Source organism: Salmo salar, chromosome 03 (assembly GCF_965601325.2).
Source record: "Salmo salar chromosome 03, fSalSal1, whole genome shotgun sequence".
In the NCBI taxonomy this organism is placed as follows: Eukaryota; Metazoa; Chordata; class Actinopteri; order Salmoniformes; family Salmonidae; genus Salmo; species Salmo salar.
The window spans coordinates 35,511,807-35,531,753 of record NC_138293.1 but is presented as its reverse complement, the minus strand read 5'-3'; the positions used below and the strand labels follow the sequence as shown (position 1 = coordinate 35,531,753).

At 40.9% G+C, this 19,947-nt stretch overlaps 1 protein-coding gene across 2 annotated transcripts in view; it reads left to right on the top strand.

Moving 5' to 3' along the window:
- Nucleotides 1–10,688: 10,688 nt before the first annotated feature.
- LOC106600432 (rho-associated protein kinase 1) overlaps nucleotides 10,689–19,947 on the top strand; it is a 64,228-nt gene continuing 54,969 nt past the window's right edge. For both annotated transcript variants that reach the window (XM_082973459.1, XM_082973458.1), the window contains exon 1: nucleotides 10,689–11,606. In XM_082973459.1, coding sequence (XP_082829585.1) covers nucleotides 11,514–11,606 — 93 coding nt within the window. In that variant the 5' untranslated portion in view covers nucleotides 10,689–11,513. The remainder of the gene's footprint in view (nucleotides 11,607–19,947) is intronic.

The window sequence follows — 19,947 nt, the reverse complement described above, 5'->3', positions numbered from 1 at the left end:
ATTCGATAGAACACAGCTGTCAGCCAATCAGCATTCAGGGCTCGAACCACCCACTTCATATATACAGTGCATTCGGAAAGTATTCAGACCCCTTCCCTTTTTCCACATTTTGTTACATTACAGCCTTACTCTAAAATCGATAAAACTAATTTTCCTCATAAATCTAGACACAATACCTCATAATGACAAAGGGAAAACTGTTTTTGGAAATTCTAGCAAATGTATAAAAAATGTAAAACAAAAATACCTTATTTACACAAGTATTCAGTCCCTTTGCTATCAGACTCGAAATTGAGCTCAGGTGCATCCTGTTTCCATTGATCAACTTTGAGATGTTTCTACAACATGATTGTAGTCCACCTACGACAAATTCAATTGATTGGACATGATTTGAAAAGGAATACGCCTGTCTATATAAGGTCCCACAGTTGACAGTGCATGTCAGAACTAAAACCAAGCTATAAGTTCGAAGAAATTGTCCGTAGAGCTCAGAGACAGGATTGGGTTGAGGCACAGATCTGAAGAAGGGTACCAAAAAATGTCTGCAGCATTGAAGGTCCCCAAAAACACAGTGGCCTCCATCGTTCTTAAATGGAAGAAGTTTGGAACCACCAAGACTCTTCCTAGAGCTGGCCGCCTGACCATTCTGAGCAATCGGAGGAAAAAGGCCTAGGTCAGGGAGGTGACCAAGAACCCGATGGTCACTCTAACAGAGCTCCAGAGATCCTCTGTGGAGATGGGAGAACCTTCCAGAAGGTCAACCATCTCTGCAGCACTCCACTAATCAGGCCTTTATGGTAGAGTGGCCAGACAGAAGCCACTCCTCAGTAAAAGGCACATGACATCCCGCTTGGAGTTTGCCAAAAGGCACCTAAAGGACTCTCCGACCATAAGAAACAAGATTCTCTGGTCTGATGAAACAAATATTGAACTTTTTGGCCTGAATGCCAAGCGTCACATCTCAAGGAATCATTGCACCATCCCTACGGCAAAGCATGGTGGTGGCAGCATCATGCTATGGGGATGTTTTTCAGTGGCACGGACTGGGAGACAAGTCAGGATCGAAGGAAAGATTAATGGAGCAAAGTACAGAGATATCCTTGATAAAAACCTGCTCCAGAACGCTCAGGACCTCAGACTGTGGCTAAGGTTCACCTTCCAACAGGACAACGACCCTAAGCACACAGCCAAGACAACGCAGGAGTGTCTTCGGGACAAGTCTCTGAATGTCCTTGAATGGCCCAGCCAGAGCCCGGACTTGAATCTGATCGAATATCAAATAAAATAAAATCTAAATAGATTTGTTACATGCACCGAATACAACAGGTATAGGTAGATCTTACTGTGAAATTGTTAATTACAGGCCCTTAACCAACAACACAGTTCAAGAAATATAGAGTTAACAAAATATTTACTAAATAAATTAAAGTTAAAAAAAATATATAAAATCAAAAAGTAACAAGAAAATTACATAACAATACAGAGTCAATGTGCAAGGATACAGGTTAGTCGAGGTAATTTGAAGTGATAATAAACAGCGAGTAGCAGCAGTGTAAAAACAAAGGGGGGTCAATGTAAATAGTCCGGGTGGCCATTTGATTAATTGTTCAGCAGTCTTATGGCTTGGGGGTAGAAGCTGTTAAGGAGTCTTTTGGTCCTAGACTTGGCGCTCTGGTACCGCTTGCCTTGTGGTATCAGAGAGAAGTATATAGGTTCTGGATGTCAGGAAGCTTGGCCCCAGTGATTTACTGGGCCGTATGCACTACCCTCTGTAGTGCCTTACTGTCAGATGCTGAGCAGTTGCAATGCCAGGCGGTGATGCAACCAGTCAGGATGCTCTCGATGGTGCAGACTGGAGAGACCTGAAAATAGCTGTGCAGCGACGCTCTCCATCCAACCTGACAGAGCTGGAGAGGATCTGCAGAGAAGAATAGGAGAAAATCCCCAAAGAAAAGCTGTGCCAAGCTTGTACCGTCATACCCAAGAAGTTTAGTGGCTGTAATCGCTGACAAAGGTGCTTCAACAAAGTACGGAGTAAAGGGTCTGAATACTTGGGTAAATGTGATAATTCAGTTTTTTATATTTAATAAATTAGCAAACATTTCTAAAAACCTGTTTTTGCTTTGTCATTATGGGGTATTGTGTATAGATTATTTATTTAAAAAACTAACAATTTTATCAATTTTAGTATAAGGCTGTAACGTAAGAAAATGTGGAAAAAATCTATGGGTCTGAATACTTTCAGAATGCACTCTACATACACTGAAACAAAATATGAACGCAACATCCAACAATTTCAAAGATTTTACTGAGTTACAGATCATAAAAATTCATGATGCCCAAATCTATGGATTTCAAATGACTGGGAAAACAGATATGCATGTGTTGTTCACAAATACCTTTTAAAAAAGGTAGGGGCGTGGATCAGAAAAATAGTCAGTATTTTGTGTGACCACCATTTGCCTCATGTAGGGCGACACATCTCCTTTGCATAGAGTTGATCAGGCTGTTGATTGTGGCATGTGGAATGTTGTCCCACTCCTCTTCAATGGCTGTGCGATATTGGCGGGAACTGGAACACGCTGTTGTACATGTCGACCCAGAGCATCCCAAACATGCTCAATGGGTGGTGATATATCTGGTGAGTATGCAGCCCATGGAAGAACTGGGACATTTTTCAGCTTCCAGGAATTGTGTACAGATCCTTATGACATAGGGCCATGCATTAGCCCGCAGGTGAAGAAGCCTTATAAGCCTGTTTGGCCCTGTCCGGGGGTATCATCGGATGGGGCCACAGTGTCTTCTGATCCCTCCTGTCTCAGCCTCCAGTATTTATGCTGCAGTAGTTTGTGTCGGGGGGCTAGGGTCAGTCTGTTACATCTGGAGTATTTCTCTTGTCTTATCCGGTGTCCTGTGTGTATTTAAATATGCTCTCTCTAATTCTCTCTTTCTCTCTTTCTGTCTTTCTCTCGGAGGACCTGAGCCCTAGGACCATGCCTCAGGACTACCTGGTATGATGACTCCTTGCTGTCCCCAGTCCACCTGGCCGTGCTGCTGCTCCAGTTTCAACTGTTCTGCCTGCGGCTATGGAACCCTGACCTGTTCACCGGACGTGCTTGTTGCACCCTCGACAACTACTATGATTATTATTATTTGACCATGCTGGTCATTTATGAACATTTTAACATTTTAACATTTTGACCATGTTCTGTTATAATATCCACCCTGCACAGCCAGAAGAGGACTGGCCACCCCTCATAGCCTGGTTCCTCTCTAGGTTTCTTCCTAGGTTTTTGGCCTTTCTAGGGAGTTTTTCCTAGGGAGTTTTTCCTAGCCACCGTGCTTCTTTCACATGCTTTGCTTGCTGTTTGGGGTTTTAGGCTGGGTTTCTGTACAGCACTTTGAGAATATCAGCTGATGTACGAAGGGCTATATAAAAATAAATTTGATTTGATTATATGGATGTCCTGGGCTGGCGTGGTTACACATGGTCTGCGGTTGTGAGGTTGGTTGGACGTACTGCAAAATTGTCTAAAACGATGTTGGAGGCGACTTATGGTCGAGAAATTAACATTCAATTCTCTGACAACAGCTCTGGTGGACATTCCTGCAGTCAGCATGCGAATTGCATGCTTCCTCAAAACTTGAGACATCTGTGGCATTGTGCTGTGTGACAAAACTGCACATTTTAGAGTGGTTGTCCCCAGCACAAGGTGCAGCTGTGTAATGATCATGCTGTTTAATAAGTTTATTGATATGCCACACATGTCTGGTGGATGGATTATCTTGACAAAGGAGAAGTGGTCACTAACAGGGATGTAAACACATTTTTGGCCAAAATGTGAGAGATATATGGATTTTGTGCGTATGGAACCTTTCTAGGATCTTTTAGTACCCGCAAAACACCAGTCTCAACGTCAACAGTGAAAAGGCGACTCCGGGATGCTAGCCTTCAAGGCAGAGTTGCAAAGAAAAATACCTATCTCAGACTGGCCAATAAAAATAAGAGATTAAGATGGGCAAAAGAACACAGACACTGGACAGAGGAACTCTGCCTAGAACGCCAGCATCCCGGAGTCGCCTCTTCACTGTTGACGTTGAGACTGGTGTTTTGTGGGTACTATTTAATGAAGCCGCCAGTTGAGGACTTGAGAGGGGTCTGTTTCTCAAACTAGACACTAATGTACTTGTCCTCTTGCTCAGTTGTGCACCGGGACCTCCCACTCCTCTTTCTATTCTGGTTAGAGACAGTTTGAGCTGTTCTGTGAAGGGAGTAGTACACAGCGTTGTACGAGATCTTCAGTTTCTTGGCAATTCCTCACATGGAATGGCCTTCCTTTCTCAGAACAAGAATAGACTGACAAGTTTCAGAAGAAAGTTCTTTGTTGCTGGCCATTTTGAGCCTGTAATCGAACCCAGAAATGCTGATGCTCCAGATACTCAACTAGTCTGAAGAAGGCCAGTTTTATTGTTTCTTTAATCAGAGCAACAGTTTTCAGCTGTGCTAACATAATTGCAAAAGGGTTTTCTAATGATCAATTAGCCTTTTAAAATGATAAAATTGGATTAGCTAACACAACGTGCAATTGGAACACAGGAGTGATGGTTGCTGATAATGGGCCTCTGTCAGCCTATGTAGATATTCCATAAAATATCTGCCTTTCCAGCTACAATAGTCATTTACAACATTAACAATGTCTACACTGTATTTCTGACCAATTTGATGTTATTTTAATTGGCCAAAAAAAAATGCTTTTCTTTCAAAAACAAGGACATTTCTAAGTGACCACAAACTTTTGAATGGTAGTGTACATAGAATAATTCAAGATGTTTAACTCACCAAACCTCAGAGGGAAGGAGGAGTGGAACACTCAAGGTGTTTTTAACAGCCAGTCTGCTGCGATATTTTGATTTTGTTGCAGCAACAGAGGAGAAGCTGGTCTCACATAAATAGGTAGAATTAAAGGAGTTTATTAACGTCATCACTGCCATCTCGCTGAGTTGCGGGTATTATGAACAGCTGAACAGCCAGAATGTGGAAAGGCGCATCTCATTCAAACGTTCGCCAGACCTTGGTCACAGGTTAGCTCCATTCATTTATCCTCAAGAACCGGTGACAATATGTGAGTCTCTTCAGTGCTGGTGAACGGATTACGCATCCACTGCTTTCCCGGGTGTGGATCGGATTGTGAGGGGAAGTAATCCTAGAATTTGAGCAGTGTGTCTCAAATGTAACCCCATCAATTTACGCATGTGATCCATGTCTACATCACCCTCGTCTGTCAAAATTGAGAAGAGAGGGGGTATATCTAAAATGCCTCTATCCACTGGGTCTCTCAGCTTGTTATTGAAAGCGGCAATTTTATTGTTTGCTTGGAAAATGTAACTTGCGCGTCCCTGCATGGATAGTTTGAGCAGGAGTCCCGTCCGTACAGAGCGGTCCCATCGTAACGGTCTCGTCGTAATCCATGTCCCGTTATGTAGGCCTATTCGTTCAGAACACGGAATATTTCACCCGCAGTTGTATTCGGGGGCAACTCTTTGCAACAAATACATTCTTAATATAGCCAATGTAGCGTTTCAATTCAAGAAGCGGGCGTCTAAAATGTCAGTCGTCTCATCTAATTGGATTGCAGACCAATGTTGTTGTGCGAGCTCTGTCTAAAATTTGGGATTCAACATAATCTGCCATATTCTGGATTCTATGCGTGACAGTGTTATTGTAAAATAGGATTGCACTGTCCTTTGTAGCAGCAGTTGGGCCTAAAACGTCTTGGCCAACAAGTGTTTTTATTTGGTTGGTCATCTCTATTTTTTTTCTTTTTTTTTAATCGTATGGTTTACGCTATATGAGATGGGGTGATTTGTTTCTAAATATCTGCGTATTTTCGATGGCTCCATTGCATCGTTGCTGAGGCAAGTCTGACAAACAGGTGTTGTGCCGAAAACCTCCCCCCTGCCAGACTCTAGCCACAAAATGAAGGAAATTAGAAGGCGGGAGGGGATTTCGGCAGGCAAGAACATGGCCTCCACGAAATACTCTCCCCCCTCTTCTAAATTCGTTAAGAGTGAAATAGAGTGAAGAGTGAAATACTTTGTTTCCTAGAAGAGCTCTTATAGGACCAGGGCACAAATAATAATATACTAATAATCAATCATTTTGCTCTTTATTTAATCATCTTACATATAAGACCTTATTTGTTCATCGAAAATTGTGAATAACTCACCACAGGTTAATCAGAAGGTTGTGCTTGAAAGGATGCACATAACTCTGCAATGTTGGGTTGTATTGGAGAGAGTCTCAGTCTTGAATAATTTTCCACACACAGTCTGTGCCTGTATTTAGTTTTCATGCTAGTGAGAGCTGAGAATCCACTCTCACATAGGTATGAGGTTGCAAAGGGCATCAGTGTCTTAACAGCTCGATTTTCTGAGGATATTCTGAGCGCAGCCCAATCCAGAAATCTGACAGTGGCATCTGATTAAATTCAATCTTCAAAGAACTGCTTGTTGCAATTTCGATGAGGCTTTTTGGTTCAGATATCGGTAAGTGGACTGGAGGCAGGGTGTAAAAGGGATAAGGAATCCGGTTGTTAGTGTCATCCGTTTCGGGACAGTACCTGCGTAATTACGCATCCAACTCACTCAGTTGTTTCGCTATATCACATTTGATATTGTCCTTAAGCTTGAGTTCATTTGCACACCAAAAAAAGCATACAATGGTGGAAAGACGTGTGTTGTCCTGCAGACAGAGAAGAGCTCCAACTTCTTAATAATAGCCTCAATTTTGTCCCGCACATTGAATATAGTTGCGGAGAGTCCCTGTAATCCTAGATTCAGATCATTCAGGCTAGAAAAAACATCACCCAGATAGCCCAGTCATGTGAGAAACTCGTCATCATGTGAGCGGTCAAACTAGTGAACATTATGGTCAGTAAATTTAACTTTAAGTTCGTCTCTCAATTTTAAAAAAAACGTGTCAATACTTTTCCCCATGATAACCATCGCACTTCTTTCTGTATGTTTTAAAAGCGTTACATGGTCGTTGCCCATATCATTGTGCGACAAAGTGAAAATGTAGAGTTTCCATCAACTTCGCGCGCAATGTAGATATCAAAGAACACCACAGTTCGTGGGTGGAGTAGTGGGTGAAACCATTCACTTCATGAAAAGGTTTGATATAAGTAAAGTTTCCTTTCATTATGTGTTGTCGAATTCATAAAAATATTTGCTGCCACTGTAGGAAGGTTGGCAATACGAGAGGTCTTCGGACTTACCATTTTTTTTATTATTTTCCTTGAAAGAACAACTAGTGGGTTTCTAGTGCTTCTCCCCTATTTGGAAAGTTTGTCTGCCTGCTCTTCAGTCTAGAGAGATATTCTGAGAGCAGTATTGTGTCTCTTTCCTCTGTACATAAAAACGCTTTAAAACTGTATAACATAATAGTGTATTTGGAAAACGGGTTCATATTCAATAGTGAATGTGACTATGTATATATTTATCTTACCGTTGATATATTTAAGGCCTATTTCGGCAAGTTAACCCCGTTTTTGCTGGTTTAGCTAGCCATGTTAATGACGAGCTGACTAGCACCGTCCGTCAGTGCACTGTAATGTCAAGCTAGCTATTGCTAGCAGATTATTTGCTTCAGGTGATTTATTGAAATATTAAGTGAATGTTTATTTTCTTACTACCTTAAAAAGTTTATATGAAAAGGGTTGTACTTGTGCTTTGTATTCATGTGTTAATATCACTTCACATTGAGGGCATGTATCATTACTGTTGCACCTATCTAAAATATATCTTGTGTTCTACCTAACCAGTGAACGTGTGGCAGTGATCGTCCTGTCAATGCCTGTCATCACTGTTTGATATCTTTTACTGCAGGTATGCTTTTCTGTATTTTTGTTATTTTCTAAACACAACGCATTTATACTATACGATCACTTTGTGGATTGAGTCAGAGAGATATTCTGAGAGCAGTGAACGTGTGGCTGTGACCGTCCTGTCAATGCCTGTCATCATTGTTTGATATCTTTTACTGCAGAAAAAAACAAGTCAACCTGAAGTGTGGGTGTCCGTGTGCCTTTCTCCTGGGGGGGGGGGGGGCTTATGTGAAGTTGGTTACAATTGCATAGTGCAGACAATACACACGATTTCAGGGGCCTTGCATTAACGAAGTTAACTATTTTCACTTTAGTGTCCAAAACATCTTTCAAGCTGTCAGGCATTCCCTTGGTAGCAAGAGCCTCTCGGTGGATGCTGCAGTGTACCCAAGTGGCGTCGGGAGCAACTGCTTGCACACGGTTCCCACTCCACTATGTCTCCCTGTCATGACTTTTGCGCCATCAGTACAGATTCCAACATGAGCAGCAGCTACGTTTGGCTACATATGGACCGTTAGTAGAATTCCCGAGCAAGAGTAACGGTTAATGTGATTAGATGTTAATTATTTGACCACGCTACATGTATTTGACTTTGTGTTGTTATTTCGCTGAACACCTAGATGGTTTAATTTTATTTTAGATGGTTTAATTGTATTTTTGGCAGTGAAACGAGGCTACTCAGGCGAGAAAAAAAACTCACCCAAATGTATAACCTTGTTGGGAAAAAATAAATTAAATAATATATATATATATATATATATATATATATACATATATTTAAATGTGAATCACATTTTTATTTGGTGTACCCCTGGGGGCAATACCTGGGCTACATGAGCATGTTCTTGCTATTCTGCCGCCCTAGGCAGACCAAGCAAATTAGGTTAATTTTCGCTTGTGAATGAAAGTATTTTCCAGATGTTGAAAATATGTATTTTCTGGATGTTGAAATAAGACTCATTTTTGGTTCTGAATGAAAGTTGAAAAGACATTTATAGACGTCTATGTTTGGGCCAAATCAAAGCTGGTCCAGACCGGACAAAATCTGTATCAAACATTTCTTTGATTGGTTCAGATTTGTTCTGGACTAGATCAAAAATCAATGTCCATATGTATGTGGAAATCAAGGTTGGTCAAGACTGCACCAAAAAAAAATGGTATGAGTTGGTCTGTGCTAATTTATTTAATTTTTATTTAATCTTTATTTAACTAGGCAAGTCAGTTAATTTTGAACAAATTCTTATTTGCAATGACGGCCTAACCCGGACGACGCTGGGCCAATTGTGTGCCGCCCTATGGGACTCCAAATCACAGCCGGTAGTGATACAGCCTGGAATCGAACCAGGGTCTGTAGCACTGAGATGCACTTCCTTAGACCGCTGTAGGTGTAGCCTACATTGTTGCCTGAAATTGAATTTTGCCCATCTATGTGGTAAGCCTACCGTTTGCAAAACACCAAAAAAAGATGTCCAAAAGACATCAGCTCTGCTTACTGGGGTGTAGTTTACCAAGTCAGCCCACAATGGAATTGTATGAATCCATGTGGTAGCCCCACCATTTGCAAAACAGGCCGTTGCATTGGCTTTACTAGTCCTGATTCCTGTGACTAATTAATTTAGCTATTTAAGCTCTGAAAATCAGCTACCCAACTTTATCAGGAGTTATCATGAGGCTATTTGCAATGTGTTTACACAGCGGGAACTGCATAACGATTTTATTTTTCGTTATGATTAGCTTAGCAGAAATGAACAGATACAACTTCAAACCACTGATCATGACAATGGGGTGAAACTCCTGGACAACAGTTGTGATTGTCCATTTTACTTCGACCTGGCCTGTTTTTAGGATATGTTGTTTGTTAACATGACAGCGCATTTTGTAGGTTAGGCTATTTGATCGGATAAACCTGCATGATGTAAAAAGTGTCCGTCTCATTACATTGTCATACATTTTATCTCCAGCCTACAAAAAAAGGCCACATACTCTTTCTACCATATCCTATATCTGCTACATGATTTATGTTAGATTTTATTTTTGTGACGGAACGTTGGTGGAGCGATACGTCTTTCCAACAACAGCACCCTGGTGAGGCGCGCTGGAAATTTTATTTTTATTTAAAAAGTCAGTTAAGAACAAAATATTATTTACAATGACGGCCTATAAACCGGACAACGCTAGGCCAATTGCGCGCCGCCCTATGGAACTCCCAATCGCGACCAGTTGTGATGAAGCCTGGATTCGAACCAGGGTGTCTAGTGACCCCTCTAGCACTGAGATGCATTGCCTTATACCGCTGCGCCACTCGGGAGCACAATGGACAAGCAAAAATATTTGAACACTGCTAATCACAGGACAGCATCAACGCTTACCCTCAAAGCCCAGATGAAACTGGTTGGGAGAAATTGGCATTGTTTTGGGGCAGAATTATGTTGAGAACTAAGCCTAGCTCATGCACAAACTCCTTTGTAAACTGGGATTTTACACTGCTGAGTGTTGACACCGGTGTAGATTGATTGGAAATCTCTATTTGATTTTGAAGTACTGGCTGGGTGGCAGTCTGAAAGGCTAGATAAAGCAGGATGTATTTGCCTACTTTTGAATGGGGTTTGGCCGGGCCTCCTTATGTTGAATTTACATTGACATGTATATTGTAAAGAGGGGCGTGTTTGAGCTGGGCCCTACAACACGTTGTCATCATCACGATCGTGCGCTCACAACCCAGCCTGGGTAAACTCCATACCGTCTATGGTGGTAAACTCCTTCAACGAGCCTCCACTGGGGCTCATGCGCAGTACTTGACGTTTCAAAGTTGCTTCTCCGGGTGTTTGAACAGGAAGGCGGACATGTTGGTCAGGCGGTGGGAGAAAATCGGGCATCGTTTAGTTTTTCGAAAAATAACATAGCTAACGTTAGATCAAAACCAGATTTATCTATGTAGAACCAGAACGTTGTCCTTCTGTATCGGTCAATATAGATGGCCGATGACAATGTGAGGCTTACTGCGAACGGACGGCAATGAAATGTTGTAACAAGACGATGTTTTAAACTGATCGAAATTTGGAAGGATCATTGTTTTTCCGCCACTTCTACTTTGCAGCTGTCAGACTCGTTTATAGTTTTTGTTTGCAAGGGCCTTACACTGGTATATGGACACAAGCCTGGGAGTAATGTGGCTACTTTGCATCCTATCGGATTTTTAAAACTGTATTTAAGTTTTACTCTTTGGATGTATCGATATATTTTTAAATCCTGCACAACTCCTCTGCGGCATCCTGTGGACGCCGACTAATCTGTTGATGCATTTAGCCAAGTTAATTTAGCTAGCGTTAGCAAGTTAACTTCTTTTGAATTGCTGAAATTGTCTGCAAAACCTGGCTGAACTGGGAAAATATTTTTTCTGAAAATGTGGCTTTTGAATAGCAAACGCCACTTTAAACGTTTCATGGTCAGTGAAAAGGAGAGAAGAGACACGTTTCTTTGATTGAAGCTGCGGGTTCTTGCTAAACACTGAGTTCACGCAAAGGAAATAACATTAGGCTAACTAGCTACGTTAGCTAAATTGAGCTAGATTGCTAACTCGTTTTATTTAGCTATAGCACCGGCGTGGAACTCTACTTGTCTGCAAAAATGTCGGCTGGAGAAAGTTTGGAGGCTCGTTTTGAGAAAATCGATGCCATGTTGAAGGACCCGAAGTCGGAAATAAACACTGATTGCCTTTTGGTAAGTAAACTAGCTAGCGTTAACCTGACGATAAGCTTGGCTCGCTAAAGTTGGCTAACGTTAGCTAGATATGTTATTGAATTAGCTAACTATCATTAGCATAATTTAGCTAACTAGGTAATGAATGTGTTAGTAAGCTAGCTACCGTTAGCCAAGTTGAAATTGGTTTGAGTAAATTAGCTAGCTAACGTTAGTTATTTAATCTAACGTTAGTTTCCTACTCAACTTTCTAGCTACCTGGTGTAGTCAGCTATATGAATAGCTGCCTGCTATAGGCTATATTTGTTAGCCAGCCGACGTCTTGAAGATTAGCTTGCTAACTAACGTTGACTACCTGTTAGCTAAACAGCTAACGTTATTTGGCTAACAAGCTGAAGAAGTGGCATCCAAAACAACCATGAGATGTAACGTTGGTAGGGCTGTGAATTGCCAGGGACCTCACGATACGATGATATCACGATACGTAAGTACGTGCCTAAACGATATGTATTGCGATTCTACATTATATGTAACGTTATTCCAATAACACATAACGGTTTTTTTTATTGCGATTTGATATTACAAACATATTGCTCACTAAAGTTATGTCTGCTGCCGAGTGACTGTTTTGATCAGTCAGGGAAATAAAATATATCTATATCGTCATTCCAGTATTTTTTTTTTACTGTTTCCGGGAACCGTTAGTTAATCGATATATATATTTATTATTTATTTATTTAACCTTTATTTAACCAGGTAGGCAATTTGAGAACAAGTTTTCATTTACAACTGCGACCTGGCCAAGATAAAGCAAAGCAGTTCGACACATAATAACACATGGAGTAAAACAAACATACAGTCAATAATACAGTAGAAAAATAAGTCTATATACAATGTGAGCAAATGAGGTGAGATAAGGGAGGTAAATATATTAATATATATGTTAATATTATTTATATATATATTAATGTCCATGCTAACTAGTTAACTTCTTATCAGGTATCTATGCTAGAATGGCTGAATAACTTTAAACCAACATCATCAAGTTGAATACAGGTATGTCTGATTATTGATGTAATTACAATTGACACATTTCACTACTACTAGTAGCTATTTTAAAATCGTCAGCGCTGTTGATGGTGAAGGTGCTATGCTATTTGAACCCGAGGGTATTTTGCAGTCTAAATAATAATAAATAACTGTACAGTGTAGTTTTGTTTCCATGAAGATGGACAGACAGTCCAACCTTGACCATGGTGACTTTGCAGCCTGCTCTCATAGACAAGACATAACACAGTAAATGTTCACAGAACACTCAAATTAGTATGGAATGGTTACATAGGACAGATCGTTACTCTATCCAAAAACGAAAGTAAGGTGGATGCTACTTTGAATCTCATCATGGACAAAGTTAGCATTTTAGCTATTAACATACTTTTCAACTACTTACTACTTTTTAGCTACTTTGCAAATACTTAGCATGTTAGCTAACCTGTCCCTTAACCTTAACACTTTTAGCTAACCCTTCCCCTAACCTTAACCGCTAGCATAGCTAACGCTAGCCACTTATCTAGAATTCGTAACATAGACGTTTTGGAAATTCGTAACACATCATACGAAATGGGTGATGGACATCCACAAATTAATACATACCATACGAAATGGAACATGTGCTAAATGGAGTGTCTGGAATTTATGTACAGAATAATACAAAATGCTCCGAGACCAGGTTGGGCTTTTGGTTGTCAATCATAGTGTATGGAACCAGAACAGGAAAGGCATGTAAAAAGGCACAGTGGACCAAATGTGACAGGGGTTGGGGCTGTCTGCCTGAAGGCCTCCTTTGTGATGTACAGGCAATATTAGAACAAACTCTTTGGAGAGTAGGCCTATACATGGACATTTATTTTGTAATATCCTCTGAAGTGGTAGCATCACGCCTGTTCTAACCTGCCAACCCAGCTGCATCAGTTAACTTGCTTGGGTCTGCCTGCCCTGACGTTTTACTGTGTCACTCATTCCCAGCTCATGATGTAACTTGTATCAGACTGCCACGTGCTAAACCTCAGAGGAACACCTCCAGACTCGAGTCTAGTCTATCAATCATGCAAACCGAAAACAAAACTGTTGTTGAGGTTTCTCCCCCAGAGAAGACTGTGATGTAGCCTCAGTCAGGGTCTGTTCTGTGTCTGCTTATGTTCCTATGAATGTCCATACCACTTAGAATAAAGCATTGTATTGGGCATGCATTTTAAGTGACAATCACGTGTGGATATTGTAACACAGCCTTTGTCTCTGTTAATATCATTCAGAGCATTCTAGTGAAGGCTTGATGTCTTCGATCCACATGGTAGTCGAAAGCCTCTGCATATTAGCCAGTGTGACATCTAAGTAGTCCATATGTGTGGTTACACTGTAACTAGCCTCTTTGGTAAATTGGGCTTTGAGGATATCGCTTACTGTCTGCTTCCCGAGGACTCGGTTCATTTAATAATCCATGTGAAGCAGTATGTAATGTAACTCAATGTAAAGTACTAGCCTGAATTTCCTGTAGTTGTATTAAGCACCGGCAATGTTATGCAGACAGGTATGAACCTATAAGGGCCTTTCTATGAACTAGGGTACCGTTGAGGTTTTGGTATGCTGGACAACTTGCTACAGCTGTTGATAAGTCATTGATAATAATCTGCAGGTTTTTTATTGTCATTACATTCAGCTATAAGGGTTGAACATAGCTATATTCAATAAAATTCAGGAGTTGATTTGAAACCTATTTTTAAGCCTTTGTCATGATGGGTGTCTTGAAGTATTTGTCCAAAGTCGTGTGACATAAAAAACATTACTTTTCTGTCCTTGCATTCATGGCAGTGTAAGTTATATCACATATTTAAGCATTAATCAGTTAAATTACGCATTGAACTTGAATCCTGGATCTAGCTGTCGGACAGATTTATTTATATATATATATATATCACACACACACACTACCGTTCAAATGTTTGGGGTCACTTGTTTTTGAAAGAAAATCACTTTTTTTTTTGTCCATTAAAATAACATCAACTTGATCAGAAATACAGTGTAGACATTGTTAATGTTGTAAATGACTATTGTAGCTGGAAAGGCAGATATTTTATGGAATATTTACATAGGCGTACAGAGGCCCATTATCAGCAACCATCATTCCTGTGTTCCAATGGCACGTTGTGTTAGCTAATCCATGTTTATAATTTTAAAAGGTTAATTGATCATTAGAAAACACTTTTGCAATTATGTTAGCACAGCTGAAAACTGAGATGATTAAGCAATAAAAAATTAGTCATCAAATAACTAAATCATATTTTATTATTTCATAGTAATTTCCTAGTTCTCTATTGGGTCGACATCAATGTGGACCTGACAGTTAAAAAAATAAAATACAGATATGATCAATGTTTTGGCAATTGAATGTTAACTATTTTTAGCTTTTTTTTATTTTTTTTATTTATCCAAACCGGACCGACCGCAAAAAGCACTAATGCTAGATTTACAGCAGGGTCTCATTAGATTTAACAGAGAAAGCGTCAAGGTAATGAGGTTATGACACTGAGTCTACTGTGCGCAATTGTGTAGGATAGACTATTGTGCAACATTCAACACTATTCTTATTAATAATTCTGAATAGAATGCCAAGAAATTACATAGCCTCGTGTTCGTCTTCACAATATCTTCTGATGATTAAATAACATGATAAATACATTTTGGTTTCCATGTTACAACTTTTAATTTAAACAATACAAGGGGCTTGAAGTAGCCTACTTAATCTTGAATTTGGAGCTCAGAAGTTCAAGTACTGGAATAGGCCTACCTTGAAAATCTGACATTTCCTTTATTTGGTGCTTGTAATTATTGTAGGCAATTTATACGTTTTCCTTCTCCCTTATATCTGTTATTTTATCTCTGCCACTTTCGTTTGTTTCCTGCCGCTTCAGTTGAAGGGTGTTACGAAACTGTTGCGGTAAAACCACGTGCTGTTATGAAGATGACAACATCTAATGCTGACTCCAACTTGGCTCATATTTTAGAATGTAGTAATTATAATTTGAATATCAATGCGTTGGCAAGGTCTAAAACAAGGCCTAAACAAAACCTTTGTGATAATGGCCTATTTTGTTTACACTTTACATGCTTTTTGGGGAAGGGTTTGTATTACGCCCTATATGTACAATTATACAATTGTCTAACATTGATGTCCTTAAATTACAATTAAGTGCTTGAAAAAGTCCTTGAATTTGACTTGCCAATGTCCGTATGAACCCTGTAAATTATGTATAGTCATAGGCCAATGTTGTATAAGTGGAGTTATGGGAGATTTTGCATATATTCCTTTAACTACACACTTGTAACTGCATCAAAATATATATATTTTTTGTTTGAAACCATTTTAAGTTTTGGTCCTAGTGTGTCAAAATTGGCCCCATTTATTTATAGAAAGACCCACAAGCAAGTTGCCTAAAATGTGTGATAAGAATGAATAGGGCTGGGAACTGCCAGGGACCTCACGATACAATATCATCACGATACTTAGGTGCCTATACGATATGTATTGCGATTCTCACGGTTTTAGATTTGTTGAGATTTGAGGGACAGACACTATTCAGAAGTTAGGACCTTTTTAAAGAGCGCAGACAGCCTCTTATCATCTACATGGAGGGTGCCAGGGCTGCTAGCCATATTAAAAACAACTCCCTTTTTAAAGAAGAACAGTTGTTTAGTCTCCCTGACCTCCCTCCCTCGCTTGCCTGCCTGCCTGCCTGCCATAGAGAAAGGCACTCACCTAACGCACACACTCCGGCTCTGCTCTGACTTAATGGCAAAAAGCTGTGGCGACTTTTCCGAAGCTCAAGCCCAGGGCAGCTACACACACAAGGGTGTTGTTCCTCTTTTCCCCCTTAGCTGCAATCTCCCTCAATGAATGGAAGCCTTTGCTTCAACCCCCTCTCCACCACCACTCTGCTTCTTCACCCACAGCTTAATAAAATTCCATGCTAATCAAATAACCTCTTGTCTTTGACTGGCCTTGAGTCCCCTGTGTGTCCCAACGCCATTCTGTACGTGCTGCCTGCGCCTGGAGAGAGTCAGAGCTGCTTGCCCCGGCCTCTGCTCTGAGGTAGCAAGCTGGGTGTGTTCTCTCCACCCATAAAACCAAAATGATGTGGGCCGTTGGTAGTTTCATGTTTCTGAGAGCTTTGCTTTTAACATTTACCTCGTAAAGCAGCTTTCAACATGTTTAGCTGCTAGGCTATGAGTAGGCTAATCAGTTCCATCAAAAAGCACAATGCTAGCTGTTTTCTAAGGCTGGTTATCTGTCTCTAACTTGATTTGACTTTTTGTGGTGTTTTTCCGCTAGCCTTGGCGGGGTCTGGGGTTCCAATCTGTTTTTGCTCTCTTGCCAACTCCCTATGGAATTGCCATGCCAAATGTTGTCAAGAAAGCAGGAACAGACTGGCACCCAGGCTAGTTTGCTGTTGCCTTAGCCGAAAGCAGTGATGTTGCTCTTTTGCCCATTGTTGTTTTGACTGTGATATTTTGCCCCCGTCCTGCACTCAGGGGTAGCCTACCACTCAGACACTATGTTCCAGCCCTGTCAAGCTTATCTTCTCCCTAAATAATTTCTGTTGGAGAGAGAGATGGGACCTTATCTGTATCACACTGCCTGCCCTCATCACAGCTCCAGGCAGGCTCCTGCTCCTGAGAGCCTCTCCGCACAACCAGAATTCCTGGCATTGTGATGGGGAAGCTCGCTGACATTTTAAGGGTGCTTTTATCGTCTATATAGTGAGCTACAGTGGGGGGGGGAAGTATTTGATCCCCTGCTGATTTTGTACGTTTGCCCACTTACAAAGAAATGATCAGTCTATAATTTTAATAGTAGGTTTATTTGAACAGTGAGAGACAGAATAACAACAAAAAAATCCTGAAAAACGCATGTCAAAAATGTTATAAAATAATTTGCATTTTAATGAGGGATATAAGTATTTGACCCCTATGCAAAACATGACTTAGTACTTGGTGGTAAAACCCTTGTTGGCAATCAGAGGTCAGACGTTTCTTGTAGTTGGCCACCATGTTTGCACACATCTCAGGAGGGATTTTGTCCCACTCCTCTTTGCAGATCTTCTCCAAGTCATTAAGGTTTCGATGCTGACGTTTGGCAACTCTAACCTTCAGCTCCCTCCACAGATTTTTCTATGGGGTTAAGGTCTGGAGACTGGCTAGGCCACTCCAGGACCTTAATGTGCTTCTTCTTGAGCCACTTCTTTGTTGCCTTGGCCGTGTGTTTTGGATCATTGTCATGCTGGAATACCCATCCACGACCCAATTTCAATGCCCTGGCTGAGGGAAGGAGGTCCTCACCCAAGATTTGACGGTACATGGCCCCGTCCATCGTCCCTTTGATGCGGTGACGTTGTCCTGTCCCCTTAGCAGAAAAACACCCCCAAAGCATAATGTTTCCACCTCCATGTTTGACGGTGGAGATGGTGTTCTTGGGGTCATAGGCAGCATTCCTCCTCCTCCAAACACGGCGAGTTGAGTTGATGTCAAAGACCTCCATTTTGGTCTCATCTGACCACAACACTTTCACCCAGTTGTCCTCTGAATCATTAAGATGTTCATTGGCAAACTTCAGACGGGCATGTATATGTATTCTTGAGCAGGGGGACCTTGCGGGCGCTGCAGGATTTCAGTCCTTCACGGCGTAGTGTGTTACCAATTGTTTTCTTGGTCACTATGGTCCCAGCTGCCTTGAGATCATTGACAAGATCCTCCTGTGTAGTTCTGGGCTGATTCCTCACCGTTCTCATGATCATTGCAACTCCACGAGGTGAGATCTTGCATAGAGCCCCAGGCCGAGGGATATTGACAGTTCTTTTGTGTTTCTTCCATTTGCGAATAATCACACCAAATGTTGTCACCTTCTCACCAAGCTGCTTGGCGATGGTCTTGTAGCCCATTCCAGCCTTGTGTAGGTCTACAATCTTGTCCCTGACATCCTTGGAGAGCTCTTTGGTCTTGGCCATGGTGGAGAGTTTGGAATCTGATTGATGGATTGCTTCTGTGGACATGTGGCTTTTTTACAGGTAACAAGCTGCGGTTAGGAGCACTCCCTTTAAGAGTGTGCTCCTAATCTCAGCTCGTTACCTGTATAAAAGACACCTGGGAGCCAGAAATCTTTCTGACTTCAGAGGGGGTCAAATACTTATTTCCCTCATTAAAAATGCAAATCAATTTATAAAATCTCTGACATGTTTTTCTGGATATTTTTGTTGTTATTCTGTCTCTCACTGTTCAAATAAACCTACCATTAAAATTAAAGACTGATCCTTTCTTTGTCAGTGGGCAAAATCAGCAGGGGATCAAATACTTTTTCCCCCCACTGTATGTGTGTTTCCATAGGGCCTAGTTTTAAAAATGGTCATGCCCTGGAAATCCTGGAATAGGAGCCAGAAGCTGTCTGAAATAGCATTTTTAACAAAAGCTGCATTCTAGTAACAGAATGTTATATTTAAATCCTAATTGCTAGTTGGTAGTTTCCTTGAGTTTGATCACATGTTTGGTAGAACTAATTCACCGGCTGGCAGAATGGGATGGCTGGATTGATCTGTTGGAACTTGCCTGGTATGGGCCTTTGTTCCTGCCATAGCCCACTCTTTTAAGCAATAAGGCCCATATACCACAAACCCCCAAGGTGCCTTATTGCTTAAATAAAGACTTGGCTATTATAAATAAACTGCTTACCAATGTAATTAGAGCAGTAAAAATACATGTTTTATCATAGCCGTGGTATAAGATCTGATATACCACAGCTGTCAGCCCATCAGCATTCAGGGCTCAAACCACCCAGTTTTATTTTTATATATTTATATTTAGACACTTGGCACATTGGGCTCCCTAGCCTAACATAAGTCTATGTTTTGCCTCTTCCTTGAGCTAATGCTGAGCTATACCAAATCTTTCATTCCGTCCATCCTCAACCCCAGGACGTGGGTGCTGACGTTACACTGATTCCCTAGTTCAGAGATCAACTAGATTCAGCCATGGGCTGATTTAAAAAAATTAAAAAAAAATAATTATTAGAATATTTTTTCCTGGAGCGGATGGTCAGCGGGCCGGAACATGCAAATTGACAGCAAGAAGGCCAAACATATATTTGACTAAAACAATCCTTTAAAACCTTGCTTTCATTTGTATACTTTCACATACACTGAGTATACCACACATTAGGAACACCTTCCTAATATTGAGCTGCACCCCCTTTTACCCTCGGAACAGCCTCAATTCATTGTGGCATGGAATCTACAAGGTGTCAGAAGTGTTCCACAGG